We start from the raw sequence: 27980 nt of genomic DNA, 5'->3' as shown, positions 1-27980 counted from the left end.
CACATGCCCACGATTTCCGCCAACCGGCGCGAGAGCCGCTAAAGTTAACCGCAGGCCCGCAGACACGCGCCACCGCGCGTAAAATCCGGAACGTCCCGCCCGGCCCCTCCCTCATTTGAGGAGGGAGATGTCGTCGGCGAAGTCGCCGGCCCCCGGGGGGCGGAGGCAGCGGGAGAAGCGCCACTGGCACACCATCAGGCACAGCGGGAGCATGAACAGGGCGCAGATCCCCGCCATGATGTAGGCGATGGTCATGAGGGTGGACTCGTCCGTCTGCGGGATGTTGTAGCCGCAGTCCTCCAGGTCCACGCCGTGGAACGGCCCCTCCACCGACGCCGTGCGGAACTCGTCGTGCACTGGGGGGGGGGGGTTAAGGGTTAGACAAGCAGACTTCACACGCCGGATTGGTTTCACTTCAGATGTGTTCCTGCCCTCAGCTCCTGCACATCATCCTCAACTTTACTCTCTACCCAGCCCCACCAAGTAGCTCTCTTTTCTCCCTCTCCGTCTCCGCTAATCCTCCTCTCCTCCTCTCCCTCCCATGCCACTTAATCCTCTACCAGTCCCCATCTGTTTGTTCCATTACTCCCTCTCTCCCTCTCTCTCTCTTATCTTTCACTCTTTCGAGTTAAAAAGTCGACTTGGGGATTAAAACATCATTAAAGACAGGCTGAAACGAAGTATACATCCACGATGTGATGTATACACGAGAGAAACGGCTCTTTCATGGGGGGATTTTTGGAGGCTGGGGAGTCGATTTGACCTTAAATGAGAAGGGGGAAGCAGAGCCGTAGCCCATGGCTCTGGGAGGAAGAATACACGCCACTGTGTGCAAAGGATATTGATTGGATATAGAAACAAGAGCTGAACTGAATCAACAATAACAGTAGCAATAATCTCAACATAATTAAAAATGCACAATAATGTTCAGTGTAGTTTTAATGGAGAACATTTGGACCCTGCTGGACATACAGTATGTTAATGTATACCCACAAAGGTTAATTATTGCCACAGCTAATTACTTTAATCACTAACTAGGATTTTAGCAATTAAAATGTTAGCCTCATAATGCATGAGGTTTCTGTGGTTTTTGAGTATTTACCTCCCACCTCTAGGGCGACTGTTGCTCTTAACCCTGTTGCTCTTAATCTTATCGCTTTGGATAAGAGCGTCTGCCAAATGTGGCTAATGTGACTTGCATTCACCAGCTTCATTTGTTTACCTCCCTCTCACTCTCCCCCCATCCCTTCTCTCTCCCTCCCTCCCTCTCCCTCTCCCTCCTTCTCTCTCCCTCTCCCTCCTTCCCTCTCCCTCTCCCTCCATCATTCCCTCCCTCTCCCTCCATCCCTCTCCCTCCCTCCCTCCCTCCCTCACCGTGACAGGTGCTGACGGCGAAGCCGATGCGTTTCCTCTCGCGGTCGAACACCACGTAGAAGCCCTCCATGATGACGGCCCCCATGACGGTGCCGGTGCTGGACTGGGACACGGCGAACTTGTAGCAGTCCTCCTGCGCCGATGCTACATCCTCCACCGGCCGCAGGTATTGCTGCAGAGGACGGGGGGGGGGGGGGGGGGGGGGGGGGTTCAGGGAGCAAACGGGTGGCAGAGAGGAATTCATCGCTGTTCGGATCACAGGGCAGCCTGTAGTCTACTGGCTAACGTACATGACTGGGGCCTGCAAGGTTGGTGGTTCAAGCGCCGGTCTAGGCGTGATAAGATCTGCCCAGCTGTTGGGCCCTTCAGCAAGGCCCTGTTGCCATGTTGCTATGTTGGCCATGTTGACTTCTCATAATGTAACTGTAATATCCTTTTTGTCAATGAGAATTAAGGAGACAAAAACAATATAGCACTCAAAACGTTGATTGTGTTGCATGGAAACATTGATCTGGCTTATTTGTTCCTGTACTAGGGACTGAAATGTTATGCAGAACTGGCAGCCATGTTACCTGAGGCAAGATGGAGATGCGGAAGGACTGATTCCGATTCTCGCTCATCAGGTAGAGTGAGATGACGGGGAAGATGTGCCAGGGAGTGGTGCCAGCCTGCCAGCATACCAGCTGCTCCCCCAACCAGAACCCTGAGGGAAACTGCTCTGTCTGAGACCGAGAGGGGAGAGGGGGAGAAGGAAATGGAGATCAAGTCCAGATCAGGTAAGAGAGCGTTAGTGGGACAGGCAAGACAGACAGGGGGATAAGAAAGAAGGAGTGCGATGGGAAGACCGAGGAAGTGAAAGGAGAGAGAGATAGACAGACAGTGGAGAGAAGTGAGAGGAGTGGAGAAGAAGAGAGGAAGAAGAGCTGAAAGTGTAGAAACCGAGAAGGGGCAGAACTCACCGAAGAGGCCGCCTCGATAGCCTTGACAGCAGCCTGGAACACTTTGTGAGGAAGCCGCAGGTTGGTGGTTCCACTGTCCACGATGCTCTTATCATAATTATACTGCAGGAGACATGCACCATCCGGTTAATCAGGCCCAAATGACAGCAACTGAACCAAACCAATCTGGATACTACCTGAACTGCAATTAACAGACTGGAATAAACCAGACTGGACTAGAATTAACTGGATTAACTATAATACAGGGCAGCCTGTAGCATAGTGGTTAAGATACATGACTGGAACCCGCAAGGTCAGTAGTTCGATCCACAATAAGTAGCCACAATAAGATTCACACAGCTGTAGGGCCTTTGAGCAAGGCCCTTAACTCTGCATTGCTCCAGGGGAGGATTGTCTCCTGCTTAATCTAATCAACTGTACGTCGCTCTGGATAAGAGCGTCTGCCAAATGCCATTAACGTAATGTAAAAAATGTAATTGGAGAAATTCAGAGCAAAGCAATTGGCCCCATGAAATGTATTGTCGCAAAATGTTACCCATCAACATTAAACTTTGTCCAGACCTTTCTTGCACAAAAAGGGAAGATTACATCTACAGTCTTCATTCCTCATCGTCTATGTCAATATTACAGCAATGTGTTACAAACACCGGGGACAGAGTAACGACCAGAGAGAAGGAAAAAGGAACCACATTTTTACTTTAATCTGCTTAAATCTAGTATTGAGTCCACTGTGCTCCTGGGAACACTCAAAGCTCCCTGCTTGGACATCATGGCTTGGTTTCTGTCCTGACATGCAGTGTGAATTGTGGGACCTTATATACACAGGTATGTGCCTTTCTAACTATGTACTATCAATTCAATTTGCTACAAGTGGACTCCAATCAAGTTCTATACACATCCCAAGGACAATTAAAGCAAAAGGGGATGCACCTGACCACAATTTGGAGTGCCACAGCAAAGGGTCTGCATACTTACGTAAAGGAGAGAGATTTCAGTTTTAGATTTTTAAATCAATTAGCAGAAAATTCGAAAAACACGTTTTCCCTGGGTCATTATGGGTTATTGAGTGTAGATGGAATAGTTAAAGACAGGAGAGGATGGAGTGGAGCAACTGCCAAATGACGTCAATGGGAAAAGAAGGTGTGGATATTATATTATACACATACACGTTTATTGTGCTGAAGATAAGATAATCGGGAATGAAGAAGAATGGACAGTGTAATTGTACAATTAAATGCAAAGCAACAGCGGCAGGTGAGAAGTTGATGAGTCAGTTAGAGATAAATGATGCTGTGGCTGAGGGCTGCTATGGAAATGAGGTGGATATTCACTAAATGCAGGAACAGATTATGATGCCATAAAGGAAAATGGCTTAGAGGTATCCTAGTCTATAGTCTATATTTCTATGGAACCATTTTAGAGGGACCATGTTTAGACCAACATCATCAGAATAATGACACTTAGCTTCAGAGACCATAGGACGGCGAAGAGGGGTTTTTATTTTATAAGCTTGTGTTTATTCTTGCTTTGGCATTATAAGATTCAATCTAACATGCTTAGCTAAGGATTAACCTACTAGGTAAGTGGTACACATATAACCTGTAGATGCTATAAGGCACAACTTGCCTACATAGTGAATGCATGATTACTGCACTCAAATCTCTAATCCCAAACTTGGAGTGACTGTCACTGGCACAACTCTGGGCCTCATGTTGACAAATGCCAATAATAGACTCCAAAGGCAATCAAAAGCCTGGAATTAAGGCTAGATCCTGAAAGCTTTCTTATATCTGCACTAAGGAAGCGATTTAATACACCTGACTATTCAGAAGCAGCCGAGAAGCCAACTGTCCAATTACTTTTGCTCCCCTAAAATGGGGGGATTGTATAAAAAGGGATTCTGACACACATCACCTGATATGGATGTACATACAGTCGGCATTTCAACCTCACACGCATTGTTTAATTTCAAATGCAATGTGCTGGACTTCAGAGCCAAAAGAACAGACATTGTACCAACTGTCCAAATACATATGGACTGCACTGTATGCATGTATGTATGAATATGCATTTTCAAAGGATTCTTGAGCCATAGACTGAATTGCCCAGGTGTAGCCATGGGAAGATTTGCACAGCTGTTGGGCGCACACACGCACACAAAAACACACACACACACACACACATTTTGCCTTTGCTAATTCCACACTCCCCCATCCCCTCCTGTCTGGCTCACCTCTTTGCAGTCCATGTTAAGGTCCTGTCCGTTCACCTCGATGCGCACAATGATGACCTCATAGTACCACTCTCGGCGAATAGGTGTGTACCACAGGTCCCCCACATACAGGGACGGGTCCACCCCACCGATGATCTAATGATATAAATAAGGACAAACCATCAACAGTATTTATAAACAAAAGACATATTATGTTATTTTCTTCAGATCTCTTTTGCTTTCCTATTCCATTCCCCCTCCTTCCCCTCCAGTCAGTTTTCCCCACTTGTCTATGTCCCTCTTTTGCCCTTCCCTCTCATTGGCACACTCTCTCTGGCTTGTCTCCATAAAGGGAACCCATTTGAGTTCTTCATGGAGGTTTTTAGACCCCCCCCCCCCCCCCTCACCATGCTGCCACCCACAGTGGCACTGCCGAGACTGTAGTTCTGACTGTACCCAGCGCCACAGAGCTGCAGAGAGAACAGGTCGGGCACTGAGGTCTGCCGCACCAGGGAGTCAAAGAAGGGCTCCAGAGTTTCATCAGGCTGTGGGGAGAGCGAGAGAGAGAGAGAAAGGAAGGGAAAGAGAAAGGGTTGGAGGGAGCGAGGGAGAAAGAGGGGGAAGGGAAGAGAGAATTCATAATTTTTGAATTATTGAATTAATCCAATACAAATCCGAGATCTACATCCCATTGCAATTTTTATGGAAACATACACATGTACCTAATGTACATGAAAATACCACTAGACCACACTAGAGGGGCTGAGATAGGGGATCTATTTCATTAATTATAGGGCATCTATTTCATTACAATTACACTATTTTACACTTCACTAATTAAGGGAACCTCATCGGGAAAAAAACTAAGTCAAACTGCAGAGAAGACAGTCTATTTTTTAGCAAGCACAATGGAGCAAAGCACTCTGGGATTGCTGGCTCTCTGATCCCAAAGTCTCCATTTTGTAGGGGCAACTGATTGTTCTTGTTATCCTGGACTTTTAAAATTTATTTATAGGCTCACCCGAAAGTAGTTGGGAATATTTTTAGTTTCCCATTCTCAGTATTTTGTGTTTTCTTCCCCATTGGAGGTTCCCTTTAAGTACTTCCTGGAATGATGCTAACGGCTAACTAATTGGCTAACCTTTTCTCTATAGAAGGTGGAACTGAGATGATGCAGGCTGTTCTGAGCTCCCTCTGAGAAATGACTTTGTTGGAGTTCCAGCTGTACAAAATGGTTGAGTTGAGTTGGCTGTTGACGTTCAGTTGGCATCACTCAGGTAGAAAGTATTCACAGTACAGCCACGAAAGTTCTAGTTGGAGGACTTCAAATTCACATCACGTCTATCACAAGCTAACTACCCGTGACACAGAGGTATAATTACAGTTCTACTATATATGGTAATTAGGGGTAATGTAGTGTGCTACATAGGTAAATGAACAATGTTATATTAAGGTAACATTTTCTATGAATGGTCCTTCCTAAGCAGTAAATAGCTCCTTCGTAAGAATATTCATGAGTTAATTTGCCAGTGGTGTGCGTCACATGATCACGTCACGGCAGGGGCACTTCCTGTGTCAATGGTGACATAACACACCATAAGCTTATTCGCAGTTTCTGACATACGCATCTATTAATGACAGTGTAATTCTTATGATGGAGTTAAGACACCTAATTTACAGAAAGTGTTACCTGTATTAATAAGAAACCCTCACTGATACAGGCAGTGTGATACAATGGGTAGGGAACGGGGCTTGTAACCAAAAGGTTACAGCTTATATTCGCAGACAGGACACTGCTGTTGAATTGGTTGCATCTGTATGAATGGGGCGACATGGCTCAGGCAGTAAGAGCAGGGTTGCCGGTTCGATCCCCCGCCCGGGCTGTGTCGAAGTGTCCCTGAGCAAGACGCCTAACCCCCAAATGCTCCTGACGAGCTGGTCGGCGCCTTGCATGGCAGCCAATCGCCGTTGGTGTGTGAGTGTGTGAGTGTGTGTATGGGTGAATGAGAAGCATCAATTGTACAGTGCTTTGGATAAAGGCGCTATATAAATGCCAACCAAGTACCAAGTACAATGGACATAATGCAAAAATGTAAAAAAGTTGTGCAAGTTGCTCAAAATCTGCTAAATGCCAGAAAAGTGTCGATACTATACTGTATATATACTGATACTGTATATTAAATATTAAACCCTCCTTTCTCTGAAGTGTCAGTGTGTAGAGGTTGGCACAGTAATTCCCAAATACCCAGTACTAGTTATCGCCCTGATTATTCTGAAATTCTGGCTACGTTACACATGCACAACATGTGGTGCGAGGCCAGGCCATTGGCTCTGTGCCATTCTCACATCTTGACATCCAAATTCTGGGAACCGTACATATGGTCCTATGTTTACACAACGCTGCCTTTCTGGGGGCAGAACAACAACTCGAGCACTAGCTACCTTATGGAGTTCTTCAGACCTACTGGACCTATACTGCTTGAGACCATTCATATCCCCCAAATCCATATGCTATCAATGATTTTTCACTTAAGGGGAATTGCATTGCTGATGGTAAAATGGGAATAATTTGCATGGACATGGACAGACTTTACTACATTTCACATGGGACAGGATATTTGTACAAAATAGTGTGAACATAAACATATTTAACTAAACTGAAACGCACTAAAGAAGGAACACTCTGCCACACACACACACACACATACACACATATACACATGTACTCACACACTCACTGATGCACACACATACACATATTCACACACACGCATGCTCCCACACACACACACGCACACATACACATATTCACACACACGCATGCTCCCACACACACACACACGCATACACACACATGCTCCCACACACACACACACACACACACACACACGCATGTACATATATTCACACACACTGACTGATGCACACACATACACATATTCACACACACGCATGCTCCCACACACACACACACGCACGCATACACATATTCACACACACGCATGCTCCCACACACACACACACGCATACACACACATGCTCCCACACACGCACACACACACACATACACACGCATGCTCCCACACACACACACGTGCATGCTCCCGCACACACATACACATGCATGCTCTCACATACACACAGACACACACACACACACACACACGCATGCTCCCACACACACGCAAGTTGGGTTGTATGCAAGCCAAAATGTGGCTTATTTTAGACTGCTGACCTTTGTCAAAAATAAAAGAGAGAGAGGAAAAAAGGGAAAGAGAAACAAATAGTGTATTGAGGCCGATAAGGAGGAACCAATATAAGAAGAGGACCAGGCTGGACCAAATCGTGACTCTGCTCTGGACCTCTGTACTACAGGTAAAGTGTTCACGATTCTGCTTCACTGAAATCCACTGGCTGGGATGCAGTCCTTGGCAGCACTGTGCTTCCTTGTCTTGGCACACCTGCCGCCCCTGAGGGGGGACGTAGTGCAAAGCTTCCAGGACGTCCCGGACTGCCTGGAGTTCTTCTACCAGGGCAAGGTGCCCGAGTGGGGCGCGGCCACGCCTGGAGCCGCCCGCTTGTGTCAGCGTTTCCGCAACAGCTACCACTTCGCCACGCTGTACGACACGCACCACCGCATCGCCGTCTACTCCGCCTACCTCTTTCAGACCAGCAACGGGGGCGGCCGGGAGAAGCGCTGGTTTGTGGAGCCACAGGTGAGTGCGGAGGAAGACTCACAAGCCCCTTCCTCCTCCTCGCTCACTACAGTGTCTAATACCAGTGTCATTTTCACGAGTGATAAAAAAAAACCAGCACGTCTAGGGCTCCCATGGGCTCCAAATTCCTTAATGGTCGATGGATGGTCTTCAAAAGCAGGGGGCAGTGGCGCGTAGCAAAACGCACAGCATTCTCCTTCATTTTCTGTTAAGTTGCTAAGTCTGGGACTTTTCTGATTTCTTTTTTTTAATTCTGGGATTTTTTTTTTAAAGACTCTACTGAATATACACTCACCAAGAACTTTATTAAGAACATTTTTACTGTATTACACCTACTTATTCATGCGATTATCTAATCAGCCAATTGTGTGGCAGCAGTGCAATGCATAAAATCATGTAGATACGGGTCAAGAGCTTCGGATAATGTTCACATCAACCGCCAGAATGGGGAAAAAATGTGATCTAAGTGACTTTGACCGTGGAACGATGGTTCGTGGTTTGAGTATCTCAGAAACTGCTGATCTCCTGGGATTTTCACGCACACTAGTCTATAGAGCTTGCAAAGAATGGTGCAAAAAACCCCCAAAAAAACAGTGAGCAGCAGTTCTGTAGATAGAAACGCCTTGTTAATGAGAGACGTCAGAGGAGAATGGCCAGACTGGTCAAAGCTGACAGGAAGGTGACAGTAATGCAAATAACCACACATTACAACAGTGGTAGGCAGAAGACCATCTCTGAAAACAAAACACATTATAACTCTAAGTGGATAGGCTACAGCAGAAGAAGTCTAAAAAACAAGTCTAATAAAAACCTAATAAAGTGCTCACTAAGTGTACAAGAGATAAAGGGACTGACAGAGGATTGATTGAAAAAGGGTTAATGGGAGAGGGAAAAAAGAAATACACATCAAAAGAGAGCAGTAGACACATATACATATGTAAGAAGTATTGCAGCTAATTTATTTCATGGTTACTTAAAATTATCCAGTGTCAACCTGTCTCCCACACAAACACACCCTCCCACACATACACACACACACACAAACACACCCCACACACACCCTCCCACAAACACACACACTCCCAGACACACACACAGCCTCCAACACACACACACACACACACAAACACACCCTTCCACACAGACACACACACACACACATACACAAACAAAACCTTCCACACACACACACACACAAACACACCCTTCCACACAGACACACACACACACACACACAGCCTCCCACACACACACATACACAAACAAACACAACCTTCCACACACACGCACACACACATACACAAACAAACAAAACCTTCCCACCTCACACACACCCTCCCACACACACAATCACACCTTCTCTCTCTCTCTCTCTCTCTCACACACACACACACACACACATACACAAACAAACACAACCTTCCACACACACGCAGGCACACACACACGCACAGACACACAGCTTGTCTGACTGCAGTGCTTTTTCCCAGCTAGTGAACCAGAGCTGGGGTGCGGAGATGCGGGACGGGTACTGGCTTGGGCAGGACAACCCGGGGGTCTACTTGGGAGAGAGGCAGGCTCTCAACGAGGACTACACCCACTCTGGCTTTGACCGTGGACACCTCAATCCAAACGGACACCACCCAGGTAATGCACCCCAGTGGCTCAGGCCGAATGTGTACAGGGTGGCCTGTAGCGTAGCGGTTAAGGTACGTTACTGGGACCCCCAAGGTCGGTGGTTCAATCCCCGATGTGGCCACAATAAGATCCGCACAGCTGTTAGGCCCTTAAGCAAGGCCCTTAACCCTGCATTGCCCCAGGGGAGGATTGTCTCCCGCTTATTCTAATCAACTGTATGTCACTCTGGATAAGAGCCTAATTCCATGACTGCACATTTTATTCAATTTCAATTAGACCTCAAAATTCTAAATTTGATGATGTCCATAGACTTAACATTAAGCAGGCTAATCGAAAGTTCTAAATGAACATGAGACTGTTACGTGTGCAGGTAGCAGCTAGCCAGATGACATTACATAGCACATGGGCAGTAGATGCATAGGCTAGCTAGATGCAGCCAGTCTCAGTGGCTATGCAAAGTGGAAAGCATGCACCTTGTGAAAACATGTCAGATACAGCGAAGCAAGGTCAACATACATAAACAGAAAACTCTGTTTCACCAGCTAGGTTAGTGTATCAGGCTAGTCATGAAAGCCAACAAACTGAGTTCACTAGGCTAGCCAGCTAGCTGTAGCTACACTGAAAAATGGAAATGACAGTGTTAATGCCAGCTAGTTTACAAACTAGCCTATAGTTAGGCTTTTAGACTTTAGTTTGTGATCTAAAGTTACCTTGCTCTCACTAGCCAGCTGACTAGCTGATATGGGATGTGTCACCTTAGATTCACATGACATGAGAGAACATGCAATCTCGCTACCAAGATAATATGCGGATACTGTGTTAATGGCAGACAAGTAGACTCCAAGGAGTTGGATCGCCGACTCCGTATTTTCTTTTCAAAAACATACGCTAGCCAGAACTCAACATTTGTCTGCAAAGGCTTGGGATTGTACTGAAAAATTGCAATGTCGAAACTCAAAATCAAAAATTTATAAATTAAATGTGTAATGTATTGGTTCTGTTCTTGCGTTCAGTTTGGTTTCTGTACTGAGGCGAAAGGAGTTCTGAGGTTATGTTAACACGAAAAAGGCACAGAATCCTGAACAGAGGCCCAAAGCAAAATACAGAGCCTGCGACTTGGACAAGCTTTCAGTTCCACTCTTCCTGCTGGTTTTTGATTACAGCAGACCAGCCCAACAGGTTATTGGGTCTGGGTAAGAGTGAATTCATTGTGGCCGGCTAATGTGTTGCTATTGCGCTTCAAACCAGGCTTGTTGTCTTCAGAGCAGTACCCTGAGGTAGAACATTTCGAGAAAAGCAGCAACTCCAAAACGTCATCTCCCTTTCTCTCCCCTTCCCGAGGTATAAGATTTTAGCTGTGAAACTGATATTGGGTGAATGTACTTTTTTTTGTAGGAAAGCAACTACTAATCTAATTCTCACCCTCTGATACCCCCCTGCCCTGCCACAGTGCCCAGCCGCAATGCCACGTTCACGCTCACCAACGTGGTGCCCCAAAATCCAAAACTGAACCAGAACGCCTGGCGCATTTACGAGTCCGAGCTGACCGACCTCTTCAATGGCCAGTGCACCCAGGCCTACGTGCTGGTGGGCGCCATCCCCTCCAGCGACAACTGGATCATCAAGAACAACATCAAACGGGTCAACATCCCCGACTACCTCTGGAACGCCTACTGCTGCCTGGACAACAACGGGCGGCCCATCCACAGCGGGGGCGGCGCTGCCCGCAACACTGAGCAGAACCACGTCGACAGGCACACTCTCTCAGGGCTGAGAGAGTTCCTGAGTCAGTACACCAACTCACCAGTGGGGGAGTTGTTCTTCAACAACTGTGGGGCTTAGAGGATTACTGTACATTAAAGGGCAGACAGACACCCCACAGGTGTTACAGGACATATTTCCCTCTTTTTATGTCAAAAAATAAAAGCAAATATTGGAAATTATGTGTTAGTTCTTCTTAATAAAAGTCACAGGCTCCGCCACTGACATACAGTATGATCCTACAGATTAAGACAATTAGCAACATTAACATTAGACATGGTAATTTACACCAAGCTAAGCTGAACAAGCGTGCTAGTGGACAGGGCTAACTGAACTACCCAGCAGAAATAAGAAATATGATCTAAGTGGCCTTTACTGTGGAATGATTGTTGGAGCCAAACAGGGTGGTTTGAGTATCTCAGAAATCTTCAAAGAAAGACACAAATGGAGCACCCCTCAGCCTTGCCATCACTCTGATACAAAAGCATCTGTCCCCAAGACCTTTTTCTAGAACTATGCAGGTGCACTTAAGTACTTCTTAGCAAGTTCTAACCTGGCCTGTTTTATCCTGTTTTTGTGGTTTGCAACTGACACATCCGAGCCAGCCTCCTGAAGTAGTTTCTGATCTGAAGGAGAAGTATGTGGGGGTATTTCTTCATCATGACGAGAGTCACCAACTGTAGATTTCTTCCTTGGCCTACCAGGCCCTTCCTTCTTAATAATGTTCCAAACAGTTGGTTTTGGTAAGCCTAAGGTCTGACCTATGCCAAAAAGAGACCAAACAATCAAAAGCCTAGAATCAAAACTAGATACCGCAAGCTCTCCTATACCTTTACTAAGGAGGCAGTTGAACACACCTGACCAATCAGGAACACATGTGAAGCCATTTGGATGAACCCAAAATGTATAAATACCCTTTAATAAAATTTCAGAATATGCACTTTATCCACATGTGAAATTTTTGTACAGAGCCAAATCAGAAAAAAATTGTCCCGAACATAATGGAGCTCACTGTATATATGGCTACAGATAAAATCATATATTAATGATAATTTAATTCGTATGATGGAGTTAAACATCTTATATGAAGGACCATTTATAGAAAGTGTTACCTATATTAATATGAAACCCTCACTGATAGAGGCAATATGATACAATGGGTAAGAACCAGGGCTTGTAACCAAAAGGCTGGGGCATAAATTCCCAGATAGGACACTGCTGAATCGCTTCAGTATATGTTAAGCTGTAAAAATGGACGCTATGCCAAACATTTAAATACCTATCAGTTTTACTGTGTAAAAACACAAACGTTGTGTGAGGGACTCAATATAAGACTATTTGCTAAATGTCAGAATAGTAATGATATCACACTTGGTCGATACATTTCTGGAATTTAACAGCCACTCATATCTAGAGTGACTTATTTCATTTGCATTTTCATATTAGTACCATATATGGAACTCACAAAGAAAGGCCCTAGGTTCTGTGCCTTTCTCACACCGTGACCCAAAACTCTAAGCTAACACACTGCATTGTTGGAGATGAACAACAACCCAAACATAAACTACATGATATTGTGACTAATACTTTGGACCATCGGGCTGATCAGTTCATCACACTGGTGGAGAATGCGGGAATTGTGCCCTGGGTGGAGGCCTGCTTGCTGCCCGCTCCAGGGGGACTACTGGAAGTCACCGCCCGGCCATCCTGTGCATGGGTCCTGATGAAGGGCCTCCTGTGCATGGGTCCCCTGATGGAGGTCCCAAGCCCTCCAGCAGCTCCCTACACTTCCTCCCACTAGCCACAGTAGCATGCCCTTTAGACATGGAGCACCCCTCAGCCTGCCACAGGGTTTAGACATGGAGCCCCCCTCAGCCTGCCACAGTGGGCCCTTTAGACGAGGATCCCTTGCTGTCACCGAGTGCCACAAGCCCTCCCGAGGCACTGTGTCCGCCACCCCGCCTAGAGGATCCGCCAGAGCCTGCAGCATTGCCTTCCTGTCCTGGGGCGCAGGTACAGGGGGCTGTCCTGTTGCCCCACCAAGAGGTCCAGCCAGAAACTGCCCCTCCGGCCTCCCCCTCCAAAGGAGTCTCCCTCGCCCCCCGCTGCAGTCATGGGCCATGCTCCTGCCCTGGCCGGCCAGACCACCAGGGCCAGGGTTTCCGCCCTCGACTGCACCTCACAGGAGCCCCTTCCTGGCTACGCATTATCGACTCCTCCCACAGCTCCAAGCTGGTCTGGTGCCAGGAAGGGAGGTCTGCTGACCTTCGTCAAATAGGAGAGAAAGAGAGAATGCAAATAGCGTATCGAGGCCGATAAGGAGGAACCAATATAAGAAAAGGACCAGTTTGGACCAAATGGTGACTCTGCTCGGGAACTCTGTACTTCAGGTAAAGCATTCACGATTCTGCTTCACCGCTTCACTGCTTCGCTGAATTCCTTTAGCAGCTGGGATGCAGTCCTGGGCAGCATTATGCTTCCTTGTCTTGGCACACCTGCCGCCCATGAGGGGGGACGTAGTGCGAAACTTCCACGACCCCCAGAGTGACAAGGAGGTCAAGGGCTGCCTGGAGTTCTTCTACAACGACAGGGTGCCCGACTGGGGTGCGAACAAACCTGGCACCTTCCATTTGTGTCAGCGCCACAAAGAACAATACCGATTCGCCACGCTGCATGACACGCAGCACCGCATCGCCGTCTACTCAGCCTACCGCTTTCAGACCGTCACTGACGAGCTAAAGACTGACAACAACTGGTTTCTGGAACCACAGGTGAGCAACACACGCCTCCCAGCAATATTTTCACAAGCATCACACTCATTACATTACATTACATTACACTCATTACATTACATTACATTACATTACAGGCATTTAGCAGACCCTCTTATCCAGAGTGACATACAACGAAGTGCAGATCGAACACAGGGACAAGTGTGACACGGACCCTAGAGGACAGCACGGTTCCGAGTCCAAGCCTGACCATACAGATACAATTGGAAACCCTTGAAGAATACATCAACTTATTAACTAGCATACCACAGTTGGCAGCTAGAATACGCAGAGTACAACAATACAATATCTAATACAATACAATACAACAATATCTATATATAACTACATATAAGTGGCATGATAATCTATGGCATGCACAAGGCTAATGGTGGTGGTGAGGTAGGGAGGGAAAGGTGCAGCCTGAAGAGATGAGTCTTCAGTCTGTGCTTGAAAGTGGTCAGAAACTCTGCTGTTCTGACATGTCTCTGCTGTTCTGAATCCACCACATCCCGGTGGTCGATTCAAGACCAGCAATAGGCTGCTTTATCTTTAAAAATGACTTTTGCAGATTACCAAAGACAAATGAAAAAACATGCACACACACACACACACACACACACACACACACACACACCCTTCCACAAACACACACACTCCCAGAGACTGCTCTGACTGCAGTGCTGTTTCTCAGCTTGTGGACCAAAACTGGGACGGGGAGATGATGGATACCATGGACCTTGAAGCTCTACACAAGGGGGTCTCCTTGGGTGAGAAGCAGGCTCTCGATAATGACTACAAATCCAGTGGCTATGACCGCGGGCACCTCAGTCCCAGACAACATCATTCAGGTAATGCACCGCTGTGCCTCTGGACTAATGCATACTATTTAAAAATCTCCATTATTGTACATTGTATTGGTTCTGTACTTGCTCAGTGGGTTCAGTTTGGTTTTGATACAGTGGCTGGAGAAGTTCTGAGGTTATGTTAACACAAAAAGGCACAGAATGCTAAACAGAGGCCCAAAGCAAAATACAGTCCCTGCAACTTGTACAAGCTTTCAGTTCCCCTCTTCCAGCTGGTTTTTGATTACAGCAGACCTATAATCAAAATTGGGTCTGAATTCATTGTGGCCAGCTGTCCATTGTGTTGCTAATGCACTTCAAACCAGGCTTGTTGTCATGAGAGCAGTTCCCTGAGGTACAACATTTCAGTTGTGAAACTGATATTGAGTGAATGTACAGGAAAGCAGTATCTCCAAGCAACTCTCTCTCTCTATCTCCGTCCCTCCCTTCCTCCCTCTCTCCCTCCCTCCCTCACTGCAGGAGTTGCCCGCCAGGCCACGTTCACGCTCACCAACGTGGTGCCCCAGACGCGCCACCTGAACGGAGACGTGTGGGACAAATACGAGAACGAGCTGGTGAAGGAATTTAAAAAAAACAAATGCGACCGGGCCTACATGCTGGTGGGCGCCATCCCGTCCGACAGCTCCATCCTAACCAACACGCTCAAAAAAGAAGGCCGAGTCAATATCCCCACCCACGTCTGGAACGCCTACTGTTGTGTGGACCAAAACGGCCGGCCCATCAACAGCGGCGGGGCCACTGCCGCAAACACTGCAAAGGGCAGCCAATTGCAAAGGCTCACACTCCAAAAGCTGCAGGAGTTCCTGAGTACTGAGTCACCACCACAGCTGTTCCTCAACAACTGCGAAGCTTAGAAGACTACAAATCGTTAGAGAAGGGAAGACCCCACAGATGCGCAGGGCAGATTTCTGTTTTTATATTTCTGTGTCCGTTAATTTAACAAGAGTAATTTCACTTTTCTGCTTATCTAATTTACGCACCAAAACTCTATCTACAATTTACACATTGGCTGATGCTTTTGGCCAAAGTGACAAAAGGAGCGTTTAATGAAAAACCACCACTAGGAAGAGATAACAATCTCACTAGTTCTCCTCATTCGATTCTCAAATAATCAATCAGGACAAACTTCTATGGGTCTATGACACATTTATTAGGCAAATAAACTTGCCAGCTGTACAGACACACACATACACATACACACACACACACACACACACACATACGCACACATACACACACACATACACCGCCTGTCCCTCGTTATCTTTTAGTGTGATACTTCCATTCTCAATATTCTTGGGGGTTTGGGGGCTTAGGGCTGATATGTTACATTATCTTCTGTCTTACTCTGTAAAGTGTCTTTGTGACAGTCTTCTGTGAAAAGCGTAATACAAAAATGAATTCGACTGAATTTAATTGAATAAAGTCTTCAGAAATCAGTCCCATCGTGTCTGTTTGTAAGAAAGGGACAGATAGATAAATAGCATATACTGTATATAATATGTTATATATATATATACTGCATATAATACTACTATTGTAATACTACAATATGGTATCCCTCTGGACACACACTCTCACCAAGCAATGACCCTGGATCAGTTAGTTTTTTACAAGCGTTTTCACACTTGTCTCAATACCATGTCCACTTCAAAACACTTAACACATTCACCATATCATTAGACTATGTGAACCAAACTGTGGATATTTTTGCATTGCCTTCATACTAAAGGCATTCAATCACCACTTTTTCCAAAATTCATGAATAACTCTCTCAGTCAGTGTTCACTACCAGCAAATGTTTGTACAAATACAGCAAATTCTGCAGACATTTAGATACTCTGTTCAGAACAGTTAACTTTCAGTTCAAAACCCAATAAAATTCTGATCATTGTGGAAGGAAATATGCTGCATTTTGACAGAAAAATGAAACTATATGCTTGAAATATGTAAGACAGATCATTCTGATTTGAGCAGAAAGTTTATTCAGTTTATTCATTTTTTTTGTTTGCAGCCTTGTTACCATCTATACAAAAGTGATCATACTTGCATTGAAATGTGCATGTATATAGGGTAAATAGAGATGTAGTTGTCACTGAAGAGATTTTTCCACTATTACTGCTGTATATCTACTGTTGAAACACCTGGCAGTCATTTCACTGAACAACATACCCAGGTGTTTGTTGTTTGTGCCCCGTTACCACATATACAAAAGGGGGCCACCTTTGGATTGGCATTTGCATTCTTTAGCCTTGGTGGGGAAAATGGATGCAGCCAGAGGTAGAGGAAGAAGACGTCGTGTCTGATGAAATCAGAGCCACAGTCATTGATCATGTGGTAAATCATGGTCTGTCCCTGAGGGAAGCAGGTTGAGGGTTCAACCAAACTTGCCTAGATCCACAGTGGCTTCAATAGTGAGAATTTTCAGGCAAACCAACAGGTACTATACAGTATTTACAACATTCTGACTGAAGGAGTTCAATTGATGTGTATATTCCAGCAGTACTGTGATTAGAGAAGTCTCCAGAAAAAGCAGATGTATCAGTGCACATTTGTCTTTGACTCACTACAGGACCCAGCGGTTACCTCACACAGTCACACAGGGGGAAGGGGAAGAATGTTTACGCCTCAACAGGAGGATACAATAGTTGGGATGGTCATTGTCAAGAACAGCATCAGGCTAAGAGAAATACGCAGCAACATAATCGCAGAAAAGAACATATTTCCAAAAATTGACAGTGTAAGCACTACAACCATTTCAAGAGTGCTACAGAAACATCAGATCAGGATGAAACAGTTGTGCACTGTCCCCTTTGACAGGAACTCTGAGGGTGTCAAGGAACTCAGGTACCAATATGAAGTTTATGAAGGTATATGTGAAGGTTTAGGACCACCACCCACATGAACAGATGTCACTTCCAGATGCAATGGCTGCTGGGTGTATGGACATAACAGTGGAACACATCAAGGGCTGGATAAGGCACGCAAAAAGATGTTTTCCTCGGTGTATAGCAAGAGATAATAATTGTGATGTTGATGAAAATCTATGGCCAAATGCAGAGGACAGGATGGATGGGCCAGGCCAACAGTAGACTTCTGATACTGATAGGCAGACAATATATGTGTGAATTACTGTATAAAGAGAAAATATTGCTATGTGTATTTGTTATTGATTGTAATGCATTTTGAGTAATTGATTGTATTGTATTTTTCTTTTCTGAATTACAGTATATTGCACTGTGAGAGCAAACGTCAAAATACTGTAAACCCTCTGAAGAATACTGTTGCTTTTGTGATTTGTTTCTTTATCATATATTGCTTTACATTACACAGTAAAAAATTTTGAGAGGCAAACCAACAGATCAAAAATTTCGTTAGCTGCTTGGCTTGAAATATTTGTGGATGCAAAAATAGAGGAAAGGGAAACACATAATATATGTATTTAGCAATGCTCCAAGTTGTTTGTGTTTTGTAGTTCATTGAACATTGAGTGACAAAGTAGTCTTATGGGAGAAAGCATATGCTATAGTTATGGCAGCATGAGTCACTTTTGGGTGAATTATGAAGTGTTTCGGTGGTTGAAGTGCATTTTGCACCAAAGGTTAACTGATGTGGTCAGGTGCGTGTTTCAAAAGCACACTGTGTGAAGAGTTTTGAAAAAGTGGACATGGTATTGAGACAAGTGTGAAAACAATTGTAAAAAACTGTAATATATAATAATTAGTTATTTATCTAAAGGGGACAATCCCCCCTGGAGCATTGTGGGGTTAAGGGCCTTGCTCAACAACAGCTGTGCGGATCTAATCGTGGCTACACTGACTCACCAACCTTCTGGGTCCCAGGAATGTACCTTAGCCACTGCACTACAGGTTGCCCGTTATACAGTCTTTGAATGACACTTGGTTTAGCCAATTCTTCCCTCCTTTTGCATGCGTGTAGAGCAGGGATCATGAAATCAGCTCAGTCAACAGCTGGGATTCAGGTGTGAAGACAGTCTGGCCAATCAGTAGCACTAATTGTTCAGCTAATTACCTGGTAGAAAAGAAAACCAGGTAATTAGCTCACAGATTTCTTTCCTTGCTTCGCTCCTGTGTTTACAATCAGAAACAGCTCCTCCCAGTACTCAACCCTGCCTACACCCAAGCACCTGGAGCATGGGGGTCACACCTTGGCGGAGTCACACATGTAACCCCACCCATTACCTTTTTCATTGGTGTTTTCATTTCAACATGTGTTTTCATTGGCTCAACCGCTCACTGCAGTTTGAGCCTTTAATAGAAGTCTCTGAAACCTATTTCAATATATCAATTCTTCAACAGGGCATGATTTCACTTCTTTAAATAGATTAAAAAGCCAATACAATGCACAATACAATGCCTTTTTCTTGCACAATTTCACTCCATTTAGATCAGTATGGCTGAAAACCTGATCGTGCTGTAAATCTATCCATCCATCCATCCATTATCTTTAACCCGCTTATCCTGAACAGGGTCGCAGGGGGGTTGGAGCCTATCCCAGCATACATTGGGCGAAAGGCAGGAATACACCCTGGACAGGTCGCCAGTCCATCGCAGGGCACACACACCATTCACTCACACACTCATACCTATGGGCAATTTAGACTTTCCAATCAGCCTAACCTGCATGTCTTTGGACTGAGGGAGGAAACCGGAGTACCCGGAGGAAACCCACACGAACACGGGGAGAACATGCAAACTCCACACAGAGAGGCCCCGGCCGACCGGGATTCGAACCTAGGACCTCCTTGCTGTGAGGCGGCAGTGCTACCCACTGCACCATCTGTGCCGCCTGCTGTAAATCTATCATATCGTATTTGTGACATAGCATTTTGAGGTTCGGTCAGTTTACCAAAGGGAAAACTAGCCTGTTTGGCAAGTGAGATAAAGCTCTTTTACCTGGCTAATGACAGCGAGATAGCTCATATGAAAGTGGATTGGACTCTTATTCTTCAGCGTTAAGGGCAGAGTGAATGCAAACTAGAGACACCCTGTTTTTAGAGATCACATACAGTCAAATACTTAGCAATGTTCTCTCGGCCTATACCATACACAGAACACCTGCCCTGACCCCTGACCCCTGGCCCCACTCTACTTTCTGTCCATTGCCTCCTCTCTCCTCAGCCACAGTATGCTTTTGAGATTACAGTGAATGAAGAATGTATCCAATTGTACAGAACTGCTAAAATGTGGAAGTGATCTTGTAGAAAGATTTTATCAGGTAGCTGAGAACAATGCTCCTACCATGACAGGCTGTACCCCTCTATCTGCCTGCCCCCCCCATCTCCCTCTCTCACACACTCCCTCTTTCTTGGACCCTCCCCTCTCTTACCCGCCCCTCTAATACCCCTCCACTCTAATACCCCACCCCTCTCTTACCCCGCCCCTCTAATACCCCTCCCCTCTCTTACCCCTCCACTCTAATACCCCACCCCTCTCTTACCCCTCCCCTCTAATACCCCACCCCTCTCTTACCCCTCCCCTCTAATACCCCACCCTCTCTTACCCCTCCCCTCTAATACCCCACCCTCTCTTACCCCTCCACTCTAATACCCCACCCCTCTCTTACCCCTCCCCTCTAATATTCCACCCCTCTCTTACCCCTCACCTCTCTTACCCCTCCACTCTAATACCCCACCCCTCTAATATCCCTCCCCTCTAATAACCTACCCCTCCCTTACCCCTTCCCTCTAATATCCCACCCTCTCTTACCCCTCCACTCTAATACCCCACCCCTCCCTTACCCCTTCCCTCTAATATCCCACCCTCTCTTACCACTCCCCACTCTTATCCCTCCACTCTAATACCCCACCCCTCTCTCACCCCTCCCCTCTAATACTCCACCCCTCTCTTACCCGAGCAATCTCTGCATAGGCCAGGCCCAGGATGCCCTCCCAGTTGGAGCCGTTGATGAAGAAGCGGTCGGACTGGGTGATGGCGGCGATGTTGGCACGCAGAGACGCGTTGGGGCCGGTCGGCACGGAGACCAGGTCGGTGCCGAGCTGGCCCTCCCAGCGCCCCTGCGTGTAGGGCACGTACACACTCCGGCCCAGGTCCCGGTAAGAGCTGGAGCTGGGGGGGGGCAGGATCATGTCAAAATCACTGAGAACCAGGCCAGGAGGGTGGGAGCTACCAACCCAGGAGAGACATGGGGCGGCTCCGCCCTCAGGCCGAGAATCTCCATGGTTCCGTAATCCATCCATTATCTTAACCCGCTTATCCTGAACAGGGTCGCAAGGGGACTGGAGCCTATCCCAGCATACATTGGGCGAAAGGCAGGAATACACCCTGGACAGGTCGCCAATCCATCGCAGGGCACACACTCATACCCACGGGAAATTTAGACTCTCCAATCAGCCTAACCTGCATGTCTTTGGACAGTGGGAGGAAACCGGAGCACCCGGAGGAAACCGGAGCACCCGGAGGAAACCCACACGGACACGGGGAGAACATGCAAACTCCACACAGAGAGGCCCCGGCCGACCAAACCCAGAAACTCCTTGCTGTGAGGCAGTAGCATTACCCACTGTACCATCCGTGCCGCCCCTCTTTAAATAAATGTAAAAATTAAAATAGTAGCATAGTCATTGTGAGGGCTGATCGTTTCCTCAAGGCTCAGTATATACTGGCATATTCGATGTGCTTCTTTCCAACTAGAGTTGCCATGTCCCGATAATGCTTCCACCAAAAGAAATTACAAGAATCCAGTATCCAGTATCGAGAAATTATGAAGAATATATACACAAAAACTTTGAGAAAAATGCTTGCAGAGAATATTTTAAATAAAACGATACTCTAAATAAACAAACTGTAATCTATTCAGTGCTTACTCACAGCGAACGGTGGTAGTATCTCCGGAGGAAAGGGTGAGCGGCTGCCCCCACTGCGAAGTTGCTGCTGCCGGTGTCTACCAGGATGTTCAACTGTGTAACACATAAAACACACTCACTGTGAGACCCACACAGTGTAACACATAAAACACACTCACCGTGAGACCCACACAGTGTAACACATAAAACACACTCACCAAGAGACCCACACAGTCTGACACATAAAACACACTAACCAAGAGACCCACACAGTCTGACACATAAAACACACTCACTGTGAGACCCACACAGTCTGACACATAAAACACACTCACCATGAGACCCACACAGTCTGACACATAAAACACACTCACCAAGAGACCCACACAGTGTAACACATAAAACACACTCACTGTGAGACCCACACAGTCTGACACATAAAACACACTCACCATGAGACCCACACAGTCTGACACATAAAACACACTCACCAAGAGACCCACACAGTCTGACACATAAAACACACTCACTGTGAGACCCACACAGTGTAACACATAAAACACACTCACTGTGCGACCCACACAGTGTAACACATAAAACACACTCACCATGAGACCCACACAGTGTAACACATAAAACACACTCACTGTGAGACCCACACAGTGTAACACATAAAACACACTCACTGTGAGACCCACACAGTCTGACACATAAAACACACTAACCAAGAAACCCACACAGTGTAACACATAAAACACACTCACCGTGAGACCCACACAGTGTAACACATAAAACACACTCACTGTGAGACCCACACAGTGTAACACATAAAACACACTCACTGTGAGACCCACACAGTGTAACACATAAAACACACTCACTGTGCGACCCACACAGTGTAACACATAAAACACACTCACTGTGCGACCCACACAGTGTAACACATAAAACACACTCATTGTGAGACCCACACAGTGTAACACATAAAACACACTCACTGTGAGACCCACACAGTGTAACACATAAAACACACTCACCAAGAGACCCACACAGTGTAACACATAAAACACACTCATTGTGAGACCCACACAGTGTAACACATAAAACACACTCACAGTGAGACCCACACAGTGTAACACATAAAACACACTCATTGTGAGACCCACACAGTGTAACACATAAAACACACTCACCGTGAGACCCACACAGTGTAACACATAAAACACACTCACTGTGAGACCCACACAGTCTGACACATAAAACACACTAACCAAGAGACCCACACAGTCTGACACATAAAACACACTAACCAAGAGACCCATACTTGAGCCCAACAGAGATTCTGTGACAGGATAAAAATCTTTAAAATGCTCAAAAATCTACCATTTTGTCGGAAGCCTGTGGTTGCAGTTATTGCTGCTAAAGTTGGTGCAGCCAGTTGTTTAAGGGGGGAGTCACTGGGTGAACTTTTTATGAAATAAAATGTCAAAAATGCATAATGCAAAAATGTGTTTTGCGTTTACTCACATTGCCTTTGTCTGATATTCAATTTGGTACAAAAATCTGAAAACAATCAGCGTGACAAATATGCAATAAAAGAGGAAATCCGGATACTGATAATAAAATACTTTTTCTCAGCATAGGACCTAAATGCAATGTAACTTGTATGACCCCTCTTTATAGGTAGGCCTAATCCCTGATATAGTTGCCGCACTATCCTTGTGTCATATGATGAAAATGACACATTTTCAACTCAGTGTCGCACACCTGTAGAATTTTGTTATGTTGCAGAACAGTCATACTTTGTCACACGATGTTGATTGGACAGAAGATGGAACAGTGGAATTCATTGTCATGGGTTGGCTATGCCAGGCCCTGCCGTGTTTTTAGAAATGTAAACATCAGCTGTTTGTCATCGTGTTACCATAGAGACAACTCAACCGTTATCGCAGACCTTCCCCAGTACAAAGTACAAATGCGAAATGTTGCGTGACGCCCACAGGAGGGCACCATAGCACATGCACGTACCTGTATCGGACAAAACACACAGACATGCAAGCAAGATAATATGGGGTCAACTGCATCATGCTTATCAGGAATTTAAACCTCAGGTTTAAACCCACAGGCCATAAAAATGCATTACAACTGGAACAGCTAATCCGTTTCATAGATTTGGATAGCTGTAATGTAGTTCTGTGAGTTCATATTGGAGTTTATATTGGAGTGTAAACCTGAGGTTATATTAGCCTACATTATCTAGCTTACTTGTTTTGTCAGATCCAGGGACAGTGTTTGTTCTGTGGTGCTTTGCTATACTGAAACACTTTCCTGTGGAGCTGCAGTCCCACCGTACAGACTGTCGTGCATACACAAAGCCTCCATTGAGGGGGCTTGGTTGGGGTTTTCTTTGCATGTGCTATTGTGTCATGTTTATGTAATGAGCCGTTTCAGCAGCCTAGCACCGGGGTGCTCTGGACCAAATGAACAATGCTTTTGGTAAAAAGGGGAAGCAGAGGACTTGGAGATGGATGGAGTAAAGGAAAGAAGGAGAATTCAGTCATGTAAAAGGACCGCAGGAGAGAGAGAAACAACAGAGAACACAAAGTGTGTGTATGTGAGGGGGGTAAATGTGGCTGTGTGCATGTCTGTGTGTGCCATCTGAATGTTTGCCCGTGTGTTTGTGTGTGTGTGTGCATGTGCATGTGCTTGTGTGTTTGCATGTGTGAGTGTGTGTGTGTGTGTGTGTGTGTGTGTAAGTTGGTTCCAGTACTAGCCCTTGCAGCTACTGGAAGCTCACTGAAGTATTTAAAGGACAAATGTATTATTGATCAGCTTCCTGTTAGATCGCTAGACACCAGAGACTCACACTACTGAGTGAGCACAATCTGATATTAAGAGAGAGAGGCAAAGAGAGAGAGAGAGAGAGAGAGAGAGGGAGGGAGAGGGAGAGAGAGAAGACAGGGTAACCTGAGAACAGCCCAAGGAAGAAGGGAGAAAGGGTGAGAAAAGGAAAGGGCATTCAGGACAAACACAACTGGGAAGAAAAAGAAAAAGAATGGTAGCAGAGAAAAGGACAAAGAATCAGAGATGGAGATACGCTGCAAAGGTTCACTCTCAATATAATACGTTCACTATCAAATAAAATAAGTAACACTTCAAACACTGGTCATTTAATCTCCGACAATTGGATCAGCCTTTTTTTTTGGAAGACTCCGAGGGCTACCAACATGCCAAGTCGGACAATCGGTTGCCAAACTGCTAAATGGAATGAGATTTGCTTGCTTGAGACTGCCCCGCATGATGGCCTGCTAGCCCCCCACCCCTACTCTGCCACTCAAGCCACACTGCCCTCGCCCGGAATATTTCTGTGGAATAAGCAGACTCCTGATTGATCCATCTCCCGGCTTCCTTCCTCTCCCCGTTTGGGACACTGGGCCGTATCCTGCCACACGCAGGGATGTGCAAAAGCAGCGCTTCCTCTCCCTGCCCCTCCGTGATAACCTCCGCCCCTCTTACAGGAAAAAAGCCTGCATTCTGCTCGCTTCGCAAAATTTTGCCACTCATCCCGGAAAACAACATTAGCATAGCAAGCTAGATAGAACACGAACGCAGGAAATATAGTTAATACAAACAACAAGTGTTACATATTCTTTTCTTTCTTTTTTTTTGTTAAAGGAAAACTTTCACTCAACCAAAGAGAATTCATGAAATTGTTGATTCTGTCATCAAAGGACAGTGTTCTTGCTAAAACCATGTCATTGAAACCTTTTTGCCAGAATCATCGGTCTTTCCCTCATGCTTTTCTTCACTCTTTAGTTCAAAAATAAAAGGTGTCTATTTTTATCATACAGCCAAACACATCTCACTATCTCAGCATATTGTCCTTTTTAATCACTCAGGTAGGGATATCTTTGGTTTTTGTTGTTGTTGTTTCATAACAAGACAAGGAGATTAGAAGTCAGATAACATGGCCCACAATGCACAAAACACACACACACACATACACACACCTCCATCTCATTAACACTGTCCAAAAATGGCAAAAATAATGCACTTCTATTAACAGAGACACTCAGGGAAAGGGATTTTACAAAAATCTAGAATTCTAGCATCGTTGTTATCTTTTTAATATGTTGGTCAATTATTATACTATATTATATTAAAACTATTGTATTATAACTGTGTTCATTTTAATATTAGGTAGTGTTTACAGTTTATTCATTACACGCACATGCGCGCACCAAATACAGTATGGTATAGCCTAATGTATAGTATGCTGGTCCAAAATCACTGTCCAAAATGGCAAGTGTTTGCTATTAGACATGCAATTAGCCAAGTTATATACATATTCAGATGCTACATACAACATATATTACATAAAAATTAAAAAATTAAAAAATAAACTAAATGTTACTTATTTAAAACCTAAACACCCCGTTCTCGCCCATGTGCGATTTCAGTACATTGCAGGACTTCACATTGTGCTAGCGCTACGGGTTTCCAATAAGACCCGCATAATATAGTCTACATGTGTCAGTTTGGTCGGGCTTATCACCACTGCATTATTGGTGTCGTGAACCACAAAGATAAATTGAACGAACATCCTATTGGACACAAATGCGGCAAAGTCACACGTGCTATTAAAGAATCAACACGTCGCCTGCTAGCACATTCCGGGGTGTCACGTTTTGTATAGAGTCCCATCTACATTGTTTACAGGTGTGTCCGCATCTGTCAGTGCGGAGGCAGCAATGCCCCGGACCACAGTGTCACAGCGCGCACACTGACGAGGACATGGCCTACCTTTTGCGGCGGGGTACCCACGGCCATCTCCACGTAGTAGCCCTGTCCAGATTTCCCACGGAGATTGTCAATCATGTCCACGAAATTAATGCCCGGGGCTCCTCTGCGTTTTCGGGCCGTCCTAAGAGTGGGCTGCCGCGACACGCTCGGCGGGTCGGAGGGGAGGCCTTGCCGCAGGGGAACGCGGATGGAGAGGGGGCCGGAGAGGTTCGGTTTGTCGGAATGGGAGCCGGAGCTCGTATCCAACAACAGGGCGGCCACTGTCCATAAGAACACCAACCAGCGAAAACACGATGCCTCCATCTTAGAATACCTATTTACTCAGAAACTGTATTTTTATACGCTGCAACTAAACCAAACGTTCGTGTCTCACTATCCTTGTGCGTCGGGTGGCGTAATAATTATCGCAACATAGCTGTTAATACCTACAACGACCAACGTCTATGTGCAGTAATAATTTTCAGTTATTTGATGGTTTTAGGTCAATGGGGTTCCTTCCCTTTTAATCGCACTACAGACTCCAACTGAATAAGCAGATGTCATATTCTCCTTACCATTTTTATTTATTTTCCCAGTGCCGTTCTCTGGAATCGAAGGTTTAAATTTAAGAACTACTGCATCCAAAAGATTCACTTCCGATTGCACCTTGTTCGGCTCTTCGGCGACGGGTTGAATGCAAAAACATGTTAGCCAACATGAATATTACAGTACTTCTAAAAACGAATTGATTAAAAAAGAGCCAAAGAGAAAAATTGCCGAAGAAAACATCGGTGGCCGTGTATAAGGTGATGCAGATGAATGCAGCATAACATCGCCAAATCCGTACGGATGAAATGAAGATATTATGGTAGCATTAAAAAAAAATGTGAGAAATGATGCAAACATTCTTTAAAAGTCCCCATTAAACATGAATCTAAAATCCTCGAATCTCCGTTAGGTTGTCCTCGCTGTCATCGTCCCGTTACATTAGCAGTCCTCGGCCACACAGTCCACCATAATCCGCATCTCTGGCTCACTACACTCATCCTTCGCTACCTTCCTTCTTCGCCGCCTC

At 45.6% G+C, this 27980-nt stretch overlaps 3 protein-coding genes across 3 annotated transcripts; 2 read left to right on the top strand and 1 right to left on the bottom strand.

The window, feature by feature from the left end:
• Positions 1–73: 73 nt before the first annotated feature.
• bace1 (beta-secretase 1) lies at positions 74–27980 on the bottom strand. The gene is made up of 9 exons (XM_061217339.1): positions 26927–27980; positions 22149–22237; positions 21170–21386; positions 4953–5090; positions 4567–4701; positions 2334–2435; positions 1947–2096; positions 1375–1546; positions 74–356 (listed from the first exon to the last, which is right to left on the bottom strand). Exons 1-9 carry the CDS (start codon positions 27227–27229, stop codon positions 112–114), a joined length of 1551 nt encoding a protein of 516 aa, XP_061073323.1. The 5' UTR covers positions 27230–27980; the 3' UTR covers positions 74–111.
• Positions 7965–11741, top strand: LOC133108135 (endonuclease domain-containing 1 protein-like). Its single transcript, XM_061217567.1, has 3 exons — positions 7965–8261; positions 9752–9908; positions 11350–11741. Exons 1-3 carry the CDS (start codon positions 7965–7967, stop codon positions 11739–11741), a joined length of 846 nt encoding a protein of 281 aa, XP_061073551.1.
• On the top strand, positions 14165–16151 carry LOC133108134 (endonuclease domain-containing 1 protein-like). Its single transcript, XM_061217566.1, has 3 exons — positions 14165–14431; positions 15126–15282; positions 15757–16151. The coding sequence occupies exons 1-3, from the start codon at positions 14165–14167 to the stop codon at positions 16149–16151; spliced, it is 819 nt and encodes a 272-aa protein (XP_061073550.1).

The sequence above is a fragment of the Conger conger genome, chromosome 13 (assembly GCF_963514075.1).
Source record: "Conger conger chromosome 13, fConCon1.1, whole genome shotgun sequence".
Lineage (NCBI taxonomy): Eukaryota > Metazoa > Chordata > Actinopteri > Anguilliformes > Congridae > Conger > Conger conger.
The sequence above is the reverse complement of the archived record's forward strand: the minus strand, read 5'-3'. Positions and strand labels throughout refer to the sequence as shown.